Source organism: Alosa sapidissima, chromosome 14, assembly GCF_018492685.1.
Source record: "Alosa sapidissima isolate fAloSap1 chromosome 14, fAloSap1.pri, whole genome shotgun sequence".
Classification (NCBI taxonomy): Eukaryota; Metazoa; Chordata; class Actinopteri; order Clupeiformes; family Clupeidae; genus Alosa; species Alosa sapidissima.
In genome coordinates, this window is record NC_055970.1 from 17,066,575 (window position 1) to 17,082,055 (window position 15,481).

The window sequence follows — 15,481 nt, forward strand, 5'->3', positions numbered from 1 at the left end:
CGCAACTGTAGTTTTGGATGCAAATTAGGGTAGGCTGTTAATGACACTTTTTTGCATTTATTTATATATTTTTGATGTATTTGATTTCAAATTTGTTTTGTTAGTCTTGTTTCTAATCTTTGTTAGGGTATCTAATTAATTCAAATATGGACTCACCTGTTGAGGTAAAGACAAAGACTGTTGTAAGAGGCACAGCTGTTGTTGAACTTATTGGTGTTGATGTAGGGATAGATGTGGTCATGTCACAAGGTTCAAGGTGCCTTTCAATTGTTCCGTTTACACCGCAAATGGCTGTTATACAACCACCTAGCCCGTCTGTTGTATTGTAGAGAACTGATCCATAGTGGTATTCCTGGCCATTTACTGTGCAAATGCATGCTGCAGAGAACAGAAATATGTGAAATACACTCAGAAACAGCATCATAATATTTATAGTGGTCTAAATGTATGTCATTTTAGTCTGAAGGATTTCCTTACCATTGACATCGTAGTGGCACTGAACTCCAGTTGATGAACAATAGCTGGAAATGGAGAAAAACAAATCAAATTTCCCACATCTTACCAAGGTTTCCATTTTAATTAACAAATGTATTTTCAGTTCAGTAATTTGCCAGTAATTTCACTATGCCACCTGTACCATACAAAGTACAGAACGTAAATCGTGATGTGGTATACACAACTGTTATGTTTACTGCTCAACTGCAAGGTTTATGTGGTAATAAAAGAGGCTAGAGTGTTTCTCAAATGGATCGATAAGTGCAGTTTGAGAGCAGGCCAGCAGGTGGAGAGGAGAGAGGGGACAATCATGCCCTAACAGGCTTTTACAAATAAAAATTCCTGTTGTTTTTCTAGAGATCGGAATATTTGGTTCATGAAGAAAATTGTTTTTACAGGTGCCTGAGTTCAAAGGAAATATATGCAGAACTGTCGCATGAAGGGTTAGTTCAAAGAGACATTTACATAGTTTTTGTTTAAATCTAGCAAACTAACTAGTATAGTTACTATAGCTAGTAACCAATGTATTAACTTTGCAAACACATACTTAACAGCTGTATAATGTTTTATAAGCATAGCAAATTCACAAAACAGCTAGTAGATCAAATATGTACTTGATCTTGAAATATTAAAACGGTGTCTTTCTTGGCGAGGTATTTTTAATGGAGTCAATTCATTTTCATTAACTAAGGTTTTTACCTGTTCTTATGGGAACAAAAATATAGTTCATACCATGTCTGACAGGACTCATTGGTGGGTACACTCTGTCCGTAGCTGAATTGAATCTCTCCAACATAACAGCCACATGCCTCTCTCTCCACACACTTCATCTGATCTTCATCCAAGTATGGCTGATCAGAGGGGCATTGAGGATAACAACCTACAGAGAGCAGAGCATAAAACTGAAAGTCTTATTTGGAAGCAGATTGCATAGCGTTTTGGACATTGGTGGAAAACTGAGGATGTCTGGTAGTGAGAGATTTGGGTTCTGCTGCCCTGTGTTGTTGAAACGTACCCTCAAGCGCTGGTATCTGTTGAGAGCACTGCCCAGTGGGATTCCTGCAGGTCTTCATGCATGGAGCTCCACAGGGTTTGTAGTGCCACTCACACTCACCAGGTGGGTTGTAGTAATCACAGAAGAGAGCTGCAATGAGAGGACACGCCATTGGGAAATTACAGTAAAGTAAACTTTTACTTTACACAGTGTATATGTTTTTGATGTTTGTGTGCCCTCTTGTGAGTCAGGAAAGTATGTATTTCTTTGATTTGGTCAAGCCATGTGTAAATGGGAATTGCAATTAGATGATCCTTCGTGTGCATCTTCGCTATATCTTTCAGGTAGCTTCAGGCAAACTTTTAGGTTGCATTTATAATACTGGTGAAGCAACAGCAAGGGGTTTTGTTTTAACATAGTGGCATTGTGATTATTATTTCATGGGAGCACAAACTTACGGCAGATCTTTGGGGTTCTCCAGGCTACACAGGCTCCAGCTTCATTACAAGCGGCTGCATAAGCGGCCACTGCAGTGCAGAAACACTCACAGTCTCCACCAGTATCACAGGCACATGAGTCACTCACGCAAGCATCATAGTAAGTCGAGGGATCCACCTTTTAAAAATATATAATTTACACAATGCATTGTTCAGATGTGTTTTATTGTCTAATTTGTAAAACAATAAAACATTTCTTCTTTTTTTTTGGTGTTTGCACCAGACATTATTTAACTCCTTTGGTCTAAATTGGTCTTAAGCGTCCTTATAGTGGAAGCTAATTGTTGCAGCATACACTACGTGAACGGAACACTTCAGTTACGCGCCCGGTGTAGCCTCCCTGTAACTCTAGATTCCTTTCGTTGTCCTCCCGTAGCCCCTGTTCTTACCTGAGAGTGGCAGGAGGAGAAGACCGTGCCTGTGATGATGCTACACTGTCTTTGAGCCCAGGACTGCCGGTAGGGATTATTAGCGCATGGGCTCACAGCAGCCGCTGAGCTCACAGCAAGCACTTGGCTCGCAGCAAGCATCGGGCTCACAGCAACCATTGATTCTGGACAGCTTGAAGAGAACGTCCAGCTGTTACCAAATGTCTGGGCATCAATAACGACTTCTTGGCTTCTTGTGGTGAAGTCATTGTTGGTGTTACCATCGTAGTTTCCACACAGACCACAGACGCGACCCTGTCAGGATTGATATTGATATAGATGAATTTTCCTGAATCATCTGCATGAGATAGCACATTATACAGTATACAGTTGTGGATGCAAAACAGGTAAACCTACATTAAATTCTGGACTGAGCCTTATAAACATGCTTGTTTTCTTGTCCCATATAAGAATAAGGCCATTATCGGCTTCAATAACCAGGTAGATTCCCATAATGCGGGTTTTGTAGGGTATTTGCTCTCCTGAGTCTCTTTGGACCACCTGGTAACTCCCGTCCGTCAGAATCAGCTCAGTGTTCTGCAAAGAGAGTGTAACTGAATATTTGCACTGCCTCAGTTAATGTTTTTTTTTGTTTTAAATACATACATATACGTAGGGCAGGACAGTGGAGATTGACAAAAGTTAAGTGAAAGACAAAGATGGAGGTAGGATCAGGAAATGACCCTGAATTGGAATCAAACTGGGGACCCCATGGGGACACAGGCTGAATGTGGCTAGGACAGAGCTCCTGACATTTAAGATTTTTTTTTCAAAAGAATGAGTTCAGATTCCTTACACCCAAGAAAATCTTGATGGATTTTGAACAGGTGGTGCCTGTTGTTCCACATGGGATATTCTCAGTGATGACTCTGAATGTGCCATTGTCTTTGTTGTTGGAACAGAAATCCTGCATGACAGATAATTTGACAAAGATTACAAAAGATGGCAAAACCAAGACTTAGTATTGTGATTAAGATTTTTTTTGGTCAAATTTAATTTCATAGATCTATACAGGTAAAAGTAAAAATATTAACCTGGGCAAGAATGTATTCACAGCCTCCACTGAACGTGTACAGTTTTTCATCAAAAGTGATGTAATGTCCATCCCCATAGACGGTACAAGTGCCGTGGCACTGGTTGAAAGTGCACTGCCATTTTCTGTCCTTACAAACACTGTTTGGATATGAAGAGGAATATCAGACATTCATTGCTTAAGTTCCTGATGATAAGAATGTTTTGCAATTGTATAAGATGTCTTAGAAAAGTCAAACAAACATACCAGGTATTGCAGTCAACCTTGATAGTCTCTCCAGGCTGGTATAGAACACTATTATGGGTGCAGGGGCAATCATCCTCGCTAATACATCCTCCTTTTCCATCGGTGACAAGGCCAGAGGGACACATGCATCCCGACACACATTCTGTGCTTATCTGTATGGACGTAACAGCAGTGAGTCACAAAAGGCTCCTTTCTTGTAAAGAAAACTTAAATTCAGATTTGTTGTTCTCCTCAGACTTGGCTACATGAAGTAGGGAACTCACACAGGCCATGTCCAGAGTGTTGCAGCTCTTTTGGCACTCTGAACCTTTGGCTCCAGGGCCAGCACTGGAGCAGTTGAAGTACACCATGGGCTCAGGACATGTTATTAACATGGCTAAAATATGATAACAATGACATTGCGATGTTATTTCGGTATTACAGGATGTGTTGGTGGTAAACATGGTAATATGTGGAAAGAGGCAGCTAACAATAGTAATAGCAATTAGGGTTACATTGAGGGTAAAAAGATAAGGATTGTGGCAATGAAAATTAATAAAATGTGAAGTATCTACTTACCTTGCAGTTTACCAATGCAATGCAGTTGTCCTTGTTTGCATGTGCTAAATAGAGTAATAAACAAGTTCTTCATTATAAACAGTTTTTACCTGCCAATTTACAAAGTTTCATTTGTCCTCCAACAAAATTGTCCTAAAAATCCCAAACCATTCCATGTGCCTTCACACATTTTAACAGTGTTGTTCACAGAAGCATCCAGTAAAATGCCAGTCACACTTTACCTGGAAAGTCTGCCCAGACTATCTACAGATGCTAAGATTATCAACAACCTATCTGTTGACACTCCATCAATTACAATTTATGGTTAAGGTTGTGGTCTGGATTTGGTTATGGTGATTTTTAAGTAATAGCTCAACAACAATTTCACATGTACTGAACTTGAATCTTAACAGATATAGCCTAGTTATTCTCTGAAGAGATTTTTTAAAACTTGAAAAATGAATGATCGAGCCTTAAGCCATGACGTGTTTCTGGTTTATATGATAGAAATCATAAACCCACCATGTGGTTCCATCTTTACTTATGACCTCTCCGGATGGTATCACAGTGTTGCCATCATAACAAGGGCAGCTGGTAGCAGCCACACAGTCCCCTCGATCATTCATGTAGGTGTCTTCCTTACAGCCACAGCCGTCTACTGGCACAAAGTCAATGTGGCACGAGTAATCATTCTGGTTGAGGGAACGGCAGGTACGGCCACAGCTTGTCATGTTGTAGGAGTAGACAGTGTTGCTTGGGCAGGAGTTGGTGTATTTGTCTAGAGAGAGGATTCAAGGATTCAAAGATTTGTATTTGTCACATACATAGAGATACTGTTGTAAAACATGTAGGCCTAGTGAAATGGCATTTAGCTGCTCAACTTTCCTGTTCAGAGGTGTAAAGGATAAAGACAGATTTAGAAATAATTTAATGAATAGATGAGAGAGAGAAAGAGGAACAATGTACAGTGTGTGTAAGTATAGTATGGCTAATCCATTTATAATGTAGTTTAAAGAGTTTTAAGTATAGTGAAGAATAGTGTTCTGAGAAAATTTTCTCAATTATATAAAAACAAACTCCCAAACTCCCAAAAACAAACTCCCAGTTACAATTACTCACTGCAGGTTGTGTCTCTCCACCCGTTCAGCTGGATGCCTTTAGCTGCACATGCATGCACATAGGATGAGAGAGCAGCACACATGCAGTCCTCACTCTTCTCACAGTTGCAGCTGTCGTACATGCAGTTCTGCGGCAGAAACACAAAGGTTAATAGGATTTGCTGTTTAATTGAGCTTTATGCTGCTATCACAACAATGATTTTAGAGGCAAGGTTAGTTTGTAAAGTCTGTGAGTATTCTCTTCCAGATAAAACATAACAGTAATATATAATTTGTGTTAGTAAATAATATATAATATATTACTCTGAATACATGTGTTATGGCTTGTAGAAATCTGATCTGTATTGCAGATTAATGACAAGAGCAAATACTTTACTATTTGTTACATCAGTGTTTCCCAAAGACTGGGTCGCGACCCACAGGTGGGTCGCAGGAGATTTTATTTGGGTTGCCAGCACAATTTATGTTGTCTAATAAATTAAATATTGGTGGTTGCATGCAGGTTGCATGTTAGATCTGAAGTGAAATGGGTCGCGATGGTCTGTCATTTTTAAAAAGTGGGTCCCCAGAAAAAAAGTTTGGGAAACACTGTGTTACATCACTAGTGCCCAATCATAATGTACTATTATTATTTTTAATCATAATATTAATTAATAATGAATTAATAATAAAGGCTGGCATAAAGAGCAAGTACCCATATAACAGGCAGGATAAAGAGTAAGCTATATACACGCTAAATAATTGCATTTGCAATGGTGTGCTGCATAGTGAAACCATAGGTGGAGTCGTGGGGATTGGAGAAGCCAGATGCAAACTGGCAGCATGAAAAAACTCACTGTTTTGTAGATGCCTGGGCTGATTTCTGAGTGGCACGGAGAAAAAACTCCTGCCGGATCAGTCAGCATGGAACACCAGTATTGGGCATACCGCTCTGTAAATAAAAGGAAATAGATATCACAGTTGTATGTTTACAGTACATGAATTGATAAATTAACATGATAAATCAGACACATTTTTGTCACACTTTGCTTTTAATGTGGCAGTGATAAAGGGTAGTTGTGTCAATACAATGGTCAGCCTTAAAAAAAAGTAATTCGTACTATAGTTCCAATACTGTATTGTGCTGTACTGTATATAAAAATACAGTTACGTGCTGGCAACTGTGCTGCCAGTAACTTATTGTACATTTACATGGACATTTTTAACAGTGAGATTTATTTGCAATTTTATTTGGACTTGAATTGAGACCTGATGATGACATACCATTTTCAACACTCAAACTGCAGGGATTTTCAAAGCTTCTCTTCACGTCTGGACAGCTAGCTCTTGTCTTCCAGGTGTTGGCAAAGTCCACAGCAGTGCCCTCTCTCAGTCCACTGATGGTTGTGAAGTCATCAGCTTGCATGTTGTTAAAGTTCCCACACAGTCCTAAAGAATTTTATTCAGACATTTTATGACACATTTTTTAAAGGATGAAAATGTAGCTTACATTAGGTGTACTATAACCATCCCAATATCTACTTAGATAACTGAAATCAAGGACAAGTGCTCTCATTAGTTTGTGAAGAATGAATAATAGGATTTGATTGCATATGGCAAAAAGCCATTACATGATGAGACAAAACACAGTACATGCTCAGATTAAGGGAGGGTTTCTTGCTCTGGGTAAGATACATATTATATTAGTAGTTTTCATTAGCAGGTGTATGCACCCATTAAAGCAACATACCACATGTCTGCCCCTGGAATGTGGGGTTGGCAGTGATGTAAACCTGCATGATTGGTACAAGTTGGATTTCCAAACTGAGTCCAATGTTGGTATGAATGACAATGTAAAAGGAGGATGGCTTGAAGATGCTGAGTTCTCCTACAAAGTATCAATGAAAAAAAATATGATGTTAATCAAAGGGTCTCCAGTCACCGTGGGTACAACTTATAAAAGATTAGGAATTTTTTACATTCTATGTATTTTAGGCTTTAGCATGATCTAAGTTCCCACCTGTATATAGTGGCAACTGAGAGTATATTCTGTTCACATCAACACTTCCACTTTGGTCCACTTTAACCACCTGCAAGAGATAAGAGAAAAAAGTCAACTTACATCAAATAGTATAATCAAAAATTCTGGCTTCAATTGTTCATCACTAATCTAATCACAAAAACATCACATTTGAAAAATATTTGATATGCATTCATGTCTAATATTTAGAATTTAAACTCACAGTAATCCCTCCAAAAAGAGCTAGAGTCACTGTCTTTAGGCAGGTCTCACTGGCAGTTAAACCACACTTCACGAGATCTCCAAGAACAGTGAATTCATCCCCATAGCAATGCTAAAGGAAAAAAGAATATATATATATATTATTCAAAAATTAGTGCATCAAATTGAATAGCCTTACTTGCCTTGTTTAGACCTCTCTCACCTTAGAAAGGACATAGGAACAGTCCCCATGGAAAGTGTAGGCTTTTCCATCCATGGTGGTGATGTGAGAACCCCCCTCCACTGTGCATGTTCCTGGGCAGTCGTTCTCCAGACAGCTCCACTGACCTCCGATGCAGGTGCTAGAGCAAGAGATGACATGTTAAAGGTGCCCTAAGCGATGTTGGGTAACGTCACTTCTGTTGCTGTTCAAACAAAACAGAGAACTAGCTCGCTACTCCCTCCCCTCCCTCTCATGCAATTGAAAATCTCCTAAATGTGCATATCGTTGGTGATTGGCTGGAACAGTTTGTTATGTTTTTATGGTCCAGACTGGACCAAATAGTTTTTGTTGCCATTTTTGGAGCCTGGACTGTCCACAGAGACCTTGTTTTTTGTGGGCACAGGCCGCTAGCGGATGGTATCAATATAGCATTTTAAATCCAGAAATATGTCCAAAAAGTTAACCATTGGCATTTTTTTAAAAAGTACACTGGACACTGTATGTTACTTTCACATATTTTTGCTGGGCATTATTCTTACCATTCTTTACAGCTACTGGTGTAATTCTCTCCAGATGCATATATCTTTCCATTGTGAACACATGAGCACTGGCTTAGTGGTATACATCCAGTTTTGTTGATGTCATCCAAGACAGTATCTTACAATGAAAAGAAAAGGTTACCGGTTCAATACATTATTAATACAACTATAGGCAAATCAGTTGGGCACAATATATGTACAGTGTGTTTGAAATCATATGTCACATGTACGTATAATGTCATGTTTAATATTTTAGCCTCTCTTTATGTAATTAGCATCAAACTTTGGAGAAATGCCTATGCACATGGATAGAAAAATAAAAGAAATAAGAAGTCCATGTACCTGGTGGGCAGAAGCATCCATCCAGACAGTGCTCCTCACACACCTGTCCTCTGTCAGGGTTTGAGCAAGTGTCCACACATGGGCTTCCACACTCCTGGTGCACCATGTTTTGAGGACATGACTTAGCTGCCAAAAAGACACAGCCTTAGTTAGCCAGACGAAACAAAACAAACTGTATGCAAAACAGCGCATTACCTGTCATGACTGTTTGGTCTATCCCTTAGGGTTAGGGTTGTATAAAGATGTACATTCATATCTGAACAGGTCAATAACACTATCTATTAAAGGTATGCAGTTTCAGGTATATTTGGCGACTCTAGAGCTCCCTCTAGAGCTCTGGAAAAAATGAAGAGACCACTGCGCATTTTTCTGATGTCATCCTGTGGTTGCTTAGTGACATTCGAAAGAGGTGATGGTCATATTCAAATTTGCAGTGGTCTCTTAATTTTGAATATGACTGTCAACTCATTCAAAAGTCACTCAGCAACCGTCATCAGAAAAATGTGCAGCGGTCTCCAGAGCTGTATTTATATTTTACTTTGGGACAAAAGACTAACAAAAGGTAAAAAGTATCTCCAAAGAGCTATATCTACTGACAAGGTAATATTTCAAGATTCTCGGAAGATGTCTTCAGGTCAGCAATTCTTGAAGTCACATTGCTGGTTCTCGGTAGTGACCCGCTACGGCTATGCTACAGTAGGTGAACTGATTCCCCTACTACAAGTTTGTTTACCATCAAATTGGCTTTGTAAAGCTTATATTAAGGTAAAAATCTTGCATAGTGTACCTTTAAGTCAAAAAGGTCAATAAAAGTTTCTATCTAACAATCTTGTGCTAGCACTCACCCAGTGATATTTCTTTGTCAATTCTTTAAGCTTAAGTTGGTAGGATTTTTACATTGTTGCATGTAAATCTCTTTTTCTTTATTTACTCTCTGTTGAAACACTTACGACAGAAAGAGTTAGATCTCCACTGGTCAGGCTTCCCTCCTGCATGGACACACTGGCGGGAGTACTCAGCCAGGGTACCACACAAGCAGAAGGATGCAGAGGTGTTGCAGTGGCACAGGTCCACCATGCAGACTTGAATGAATGCATCAATTGCCACCACATCCTGACAGCCACTGAAGGAATCACTTGAGAACATGTTTCTGCAAAAATTCTGCACAGGAAAAGATACAAAACAGATGTCAATGCCAACATTTAAACAAATCACCCAAAACCTGGGAAGTTTCCCATTTTAAAACAATGTGTACTGGTTTAGAGCATCCTCAAGTGCACAAAAGGTTTACAATGATCCTCTATTTGTAATTATAAGATAAGACTTTATTTTATCCCACACCAGGGAAATTATAAATAGCAAAATATAAAAGAAAATATAAAAACTATTTTAAAAAGTAAAAAGTAGTTGAGAAGAAGTGTACACATTATGACAGGATAAATACATAGCCTATGGACCCTTTCAAGAGAGTTCCATTATCAGCATCATAGTTGGCCCCACAAGACTTCCTTTTTAACATTCCATATGTTATCTTAATGCAGAGGAAGTAGATTGGGGCCCAAACAGAACGTTCAAGCATTGTTTTTGTTTTTATTGATGAAAGGGTCTATATACTGTATTATCCAGACCAGAAGGCATGTCACTGTGGTTCCCATTAACAGAGCCAGGACTGTCTACTTTTTGAGCACACATCTAGAATAAACAGTTACAAGACCTTTAAAAGCAGTTCACTCAAAGCAGTAGCATACTTGAAGTCCATAGGGTATCACAAATATACCATGGGTGTGGGTGTTAAAGGAGCACACCAACTTTTGGGGAAATTGGCTAGCTTTCCTTAATTATCTTCTCACCTCATCTCCACAATTTTGTGTTTCCTGCAAAGGCTGTTCCTCGCATGTTTCCGTTGGTCCATCCATCTTCCAGATGTTTCCATATGTAGATGGTGACAGGGTATCTCCTGCAACACATTGACGTGTGTTTTTATTTATCAGAATTACAAATAGGTTACATCATTTACCGTGATAGATCCTTAACAGTGATTTTCTCATGGAACTGTACCATTCATGATGAACTCATTGTACACTGGGACTCCATTGAAGTCGCCACAGAGACCACAGGTTTGATTTATATACTTTGCATCCAGTTCAACCTGTTGTAAGAGGCCAACATAATATGTTAGTCAATATGTTAGTCATTAATGTAATTTACACAGAATTCCCATCACATTTGTCTTCCTCAAGCATAGAAGGCTGCTTTTTATTCATCACTGTGATGGCTTACCAAAACAGCATCATCTTCATTCCACATGAGTAACAGTCCCAGTTTTGCCTTTACTTTGATGTAAGAAGATGTTCTCTCGATGACAATCCCTGAATTCCCATATGGCAGTGTCACACTGGGAAAAAAAACATATAATATCAGTCCTTAATTTGGCCTTTTCAGTTGTCCCTGGAATTTTTTTTTCTTTATTCTTTTAAACTATTTTATTTTCTACTTTTGACACAACTCACATTTGGTCCGAAACACTGACAGTGCCTGTGGTCAGCTCAACTCTGGCACCCTCCAAAATCATGGTGACCTTGCTGATGGTTGGCAGGCCGTTCTCCAACTTCCGCCTTATTTGGATGTTGAAATCCTCATAGCTGCTCTTACACTGAGAGGCCAGGATGTAGTTGCAGCTGGACGGAAGTTGGAAGACGTCTCCATCAAATGTCTTGAAATGGTAATTACCCCATGTGCTGCAGACCTGTTCGTTGTGTGCTTGACTAGCTGTAAAATAAGGAACCAGATTTCCAGTTTGTCTTCATGAGTACATTGCTAGCCTAGCCTACTAACTAATAAAAAAAACGGACAAAGTCTTACCAGAGAACACCTGTGTTGTCATAGTAGGAATGATATTGATGGTGGTTGGGCCAACTGAAAGATCAATCATAGAATGAATGAGAAAGTGAAGACACAGGTCTTGTAATATGTACCATGAAACCAACTACATGTGTACATATCTAAGCGATATGACACGAGTGGGAGTGGAGTTGGTAAAGGATATCGCCACGGCTGTAATTCGGCCGTGGGTACGAGTCCGAAGGCCGTTTGGTGAAGGTAATTACAGCCGTGGCAATATCCTTTACCAACACCACGCCCACAAGTGTCAGTATTGCTATTAAACAACAGTTCCATTAACTAATTTTGTTTAAAAATACAAAATTGTGTTATCTATTGTTTATTTAGATTTTCTAGGCCTAAATAATTATTTTTTCTGTGTTCATCCTCCATCCACAAAAATCTTACAAAATTGCTCTATTGCTTTGAATTATTGGAATGTTCGCGTTGGATAATTCTATGCAGTATGCAAAGTGATTACGTAAGGGATAACGGCCGCCGAGGTGTTCTGTTATACGGAATTAATGAACGAGGCCGAGGGGCAAAGAACTCTACTAGCCCACTAGTTCAGCTTGTTGTACAACTTTCGTTGGCCCTATAAGAGGAATAGCATGGACAGTAAAAGCCACCCCGTCAGCCAATCAGAAAATAATATTTCTTCTCGGAGAGAATAATACTCTTTTCTGATTGGCTGGTGGGGTGGCTATTAAGTCTGAATAACGGGACACCTATGAAGTAGATCTGGTAAAAAAAAGTTTAATCACCGTTCCATATTAGTGCTTATCACCCGGAGAGAAGAAATACTCTTTTCTGATTGGCTGGTGGGGTGGCTATTAATTCTGAATAACAGGACACAGTTCCATATCAATGCTTATGAATGGCAACTATAACAAGGACGGTTGCAGCGCTCTAGAATCTTTGGTTGCAGGCTTTGCAACAATGGAATCAACTGTAAACAAGCTAACTGTCCATGCTATCGCTGTTATAGGGCCAACGAAAGTTGTACAACAGTGAGCTTCTTTTTAAACGGAACCGCGTGTTTCCTTTGCTTTACAGTGGCAACCGGGTGATAAGCGGGATAACGGCCTTTGAGGTGTGGACTCGGGCGGAGGCTGCGCGTCGGGGAGTTGTTTGCCCCTCGCCCTCGTCCATTAATTCCGTATAACAGGACACCTCGGCGGCCATTATCCCTTACTTATGAATGATAACTATAATAACCATAGTAGGGTGTATTTAGTGAGCCTGGAAGCAGGCTTCGCTACAATGGAATCAACTGAATAGAACCGCTTGTTTCCTTTGCGTGCCATAAAGGCATGACTATTGCCTATAGTGGCAACCGGGTGATAAGCAGGCTAACGGCCTTCGAGGTGTCCCGTTATACGGAATTAATCTCGGGTGGAGGAAACTTTTGAGTCTAATAATTCCGTATAACGATTAATCTCGGGTGGAGGAAACTTTTGAGTCTATTCATTCCGTATAACGGGACACCTCGGCAGCCATTATATCGCCACTCGTGAAGACCCATGGAATGCCTCTCGTCAATCGGAAATTAATAAATAGTTCTACCAGACCTAATTGTTGTATAGTTGTTCTTATCCCATCAATGATATAATAATGACTCTAATAATAATAATAATGACAATCTTAGAGATTTAAAATGATGACAATATCAGAAACTGTATGAATAAGCACATAAAGTCTCATTATTTAGCTTATTGGATTAGAAAATATATATATATTGTATACATAAACTGGAAGAAAAAGCAACAAATTCTACAAAATGTGATTTTCTATGGTAGGCTAATTCAGGTTACCTGACAAAAGACATTGGTTATTAAGCTATGTCTGTATTTATTTGTTTTGATATTGGTAGACTCGCACAACAGATATAATAATTATTCTGCACTTTAAATTAAACCAAAATTGTTCATAAAATATAGAGACAGTATGAATTAGCTATAATAGTTGTTTTATGAAAAATAGAAACCTATGCCAGAATGTTTCTTTGTGATATACAAGATATGGGAAACTCAACTAATTATAAATACTGTGTGTGTATATATATATAAATATAAAAATATAACTATATGAATAGCTGGGTGTAACTGCAAAAATCATCTGCCACAGAATGTTAAGTTCTGAAATGTAGCCTTTATGATTCAGGAAAATATTATTGTTGGAGGTAATTTAATTTAATTGACTTTATTTAACCATGCCATATCGCTTCATGACATCTGTTTCACTTACCTGTTTGTGAGGAGGTCAGAGAGATGGAGAGGGTGAGCCATGTCAGTATCCCTGTGCATATATCCTTCTCAGTCCCCATAGTGTCCCCTGTGTGGTGTGACGGATTCCGCACAGGTAGATTTAGAGAGTTTCTCACCTGTGCTGACAGCTTTATACCACATTCTCTTAAGGAGTGACATCAGGATGTCTGGGAGTCAGGATGAGGGTTGGGCTCAGGACTTAGTGTGAGTTTCCACAGATGACGTCCTTGCATGTTTTAGAGCACCCCCTCCCCTTACACACACACACCACACACACACACACACACACACACACACACACACACACACACACACACACACACACACATCTGTCATTTCAGAATTTAGGCTTATGATACTGTAATATCAAGACAATGAGAAACAAGTGTGTGTAATAATATATGTAAAAATTGTGGAATAGTTTTCTGCCTGCAAACTAAAAACATCCCTGTTTTTGAGTGTTTTGACTACATTTAGTTGAATGTCAGAAATTGCACATTGTTTTCAGGAACTCTTTAAACATTTGTGTTTCTTTCATATTTCAACTTATTTAATGGTTTAAGGCTCTCTCCTCAAGAGGCCTCTGATATCTATGTTAACTTAGCTTTGAACTTCCTCATCAATGAATGGGGCAGTAAACAATACTAGGGGTGGGGTATTTTTGATATATCAAATGATTTATAAATACCAGTGCCAACCCATGTCGTTTAGTCGTGAATAATGGGTTCCTAATGCATTAGTCCGAAATGGCACAATATCTTGTGTACACAGAGGCAAACCCTTATGCTTTTTTTAACCTTTTTGTCCAAAGGAGGGACCAATAGTGTGAGTCATAGACCAGTCCAGGAACTGTATTCTGAAGTATGCACAACATCCAAGTTGAAGTGTTTATATAGGACTCTTGTCTCAGCCATCCTTTTGAAGAACTTTGCTTGTCATAAACTTTCAATTCAATTTTGTGATGTGAATACAATTCATGCAGTCTATGCACAAGTGCTCACTAAGAAAATGTTATGCAATTATTACTCTCTTCCACACACTTCAAATAATGCATTGACATCTCATGGTGTCCAAAACATGTTAATGAATTAACTGTTGATTGCAGATAGTGTTGTTCATTTTTCTTTGTTGTTGAAATTATTTTCTAATCAAATGTTTCCATTCACAGAAGAATCAAACAGAATCAGAACATAAATTAAACCAGACTTTATTTCATCAATGCCTCAATCGTCTTAACTTGAACACCACTATTCAAGCCTGATACCAACTTTTGATAACATGAGCACTGTACATTCTGTTAATGACAGTACATTAAATCAAATACATACATAGGGAATCATGACATTTGACAAAAAAATTCAGATTATGTCTGATTTATGATTATGGCAGTCAGATTATGTGTCGCTGGTGGTGAGTGTGATTGGATTGTTTGGGTGAAGATGCATAAACACAGATATTATGTTAGTGACAAGACTTTGAAGTAACTTTGTTATACATATATGTACATAATAGTATGTTACAAGCTAGTTTAAGACTCCGTGGTTCTCCATATAAAAGTGCTACATATAATACATATACCATTTTGTACGTTGCTGAATCGGTGTAGGTGTGTAATCAAAGTTTGATTCATTGAGATCATCAGGCATCAGTGTATTTTCTCTCTCAGGGTTTCTTGCTTCCAT

General features: G+C 38.8%; 1 protein-coding gene across 1 annotated transcript; it reads right to left on the reverse strand.

The window, feature by feature from the left end:
- Positions 1-152: 152 nt before the first annotated feature.
- LOC121682484 (mucin-5AC-like) lies at positions 153-13,812 on the reverse strand. The gene is made up of 30 exons (XM_042062642.1): positions 13,780-13,812; positions 11,515-11,568; positions 11,163-11,421; positions 10,933-11,047; positions 10,711-10,801; positions 10,503-10,609; positions 9,603-9,813; positions 8,653-8,778; positions 8,311-8,428; positions 7,763-7,910; positions 7,571-7,681; positions 7,348-7,417; positions 7,078-7,215; positions 6,612-6,776; positions 6,185-6,279; positions 5,350-5,476; positions 4,753-5,008; positions 4,252-4,295; positions 3,957-4,069; positions 3,694-3,845; positions 3,449-3,587; positions 3,211-3,321; positions 2,772-2,951; positions 2,376-2,669; positions 1,948-2,104; positions 1,511-1,639; positions 1,228-1,375; positions 478-521; positions 261-378; positions 153-156 (listed from the first exon to the last, which is right to left on the reverse strand). The coding sequence occupies exons 2-30, from the start codon at positions 11,534-11,536 to the stop codon at positions 153-155; spliced, it is 3,792 nt and encodes a 1,263-aa protein (XP_041918576.1). The 5' UTR covers positions 11,537-11,568; positions 13,780-13,812.
- Between the last annotated feature and the right edge of the window lie 1,669 nt (positions 13,813-15,481).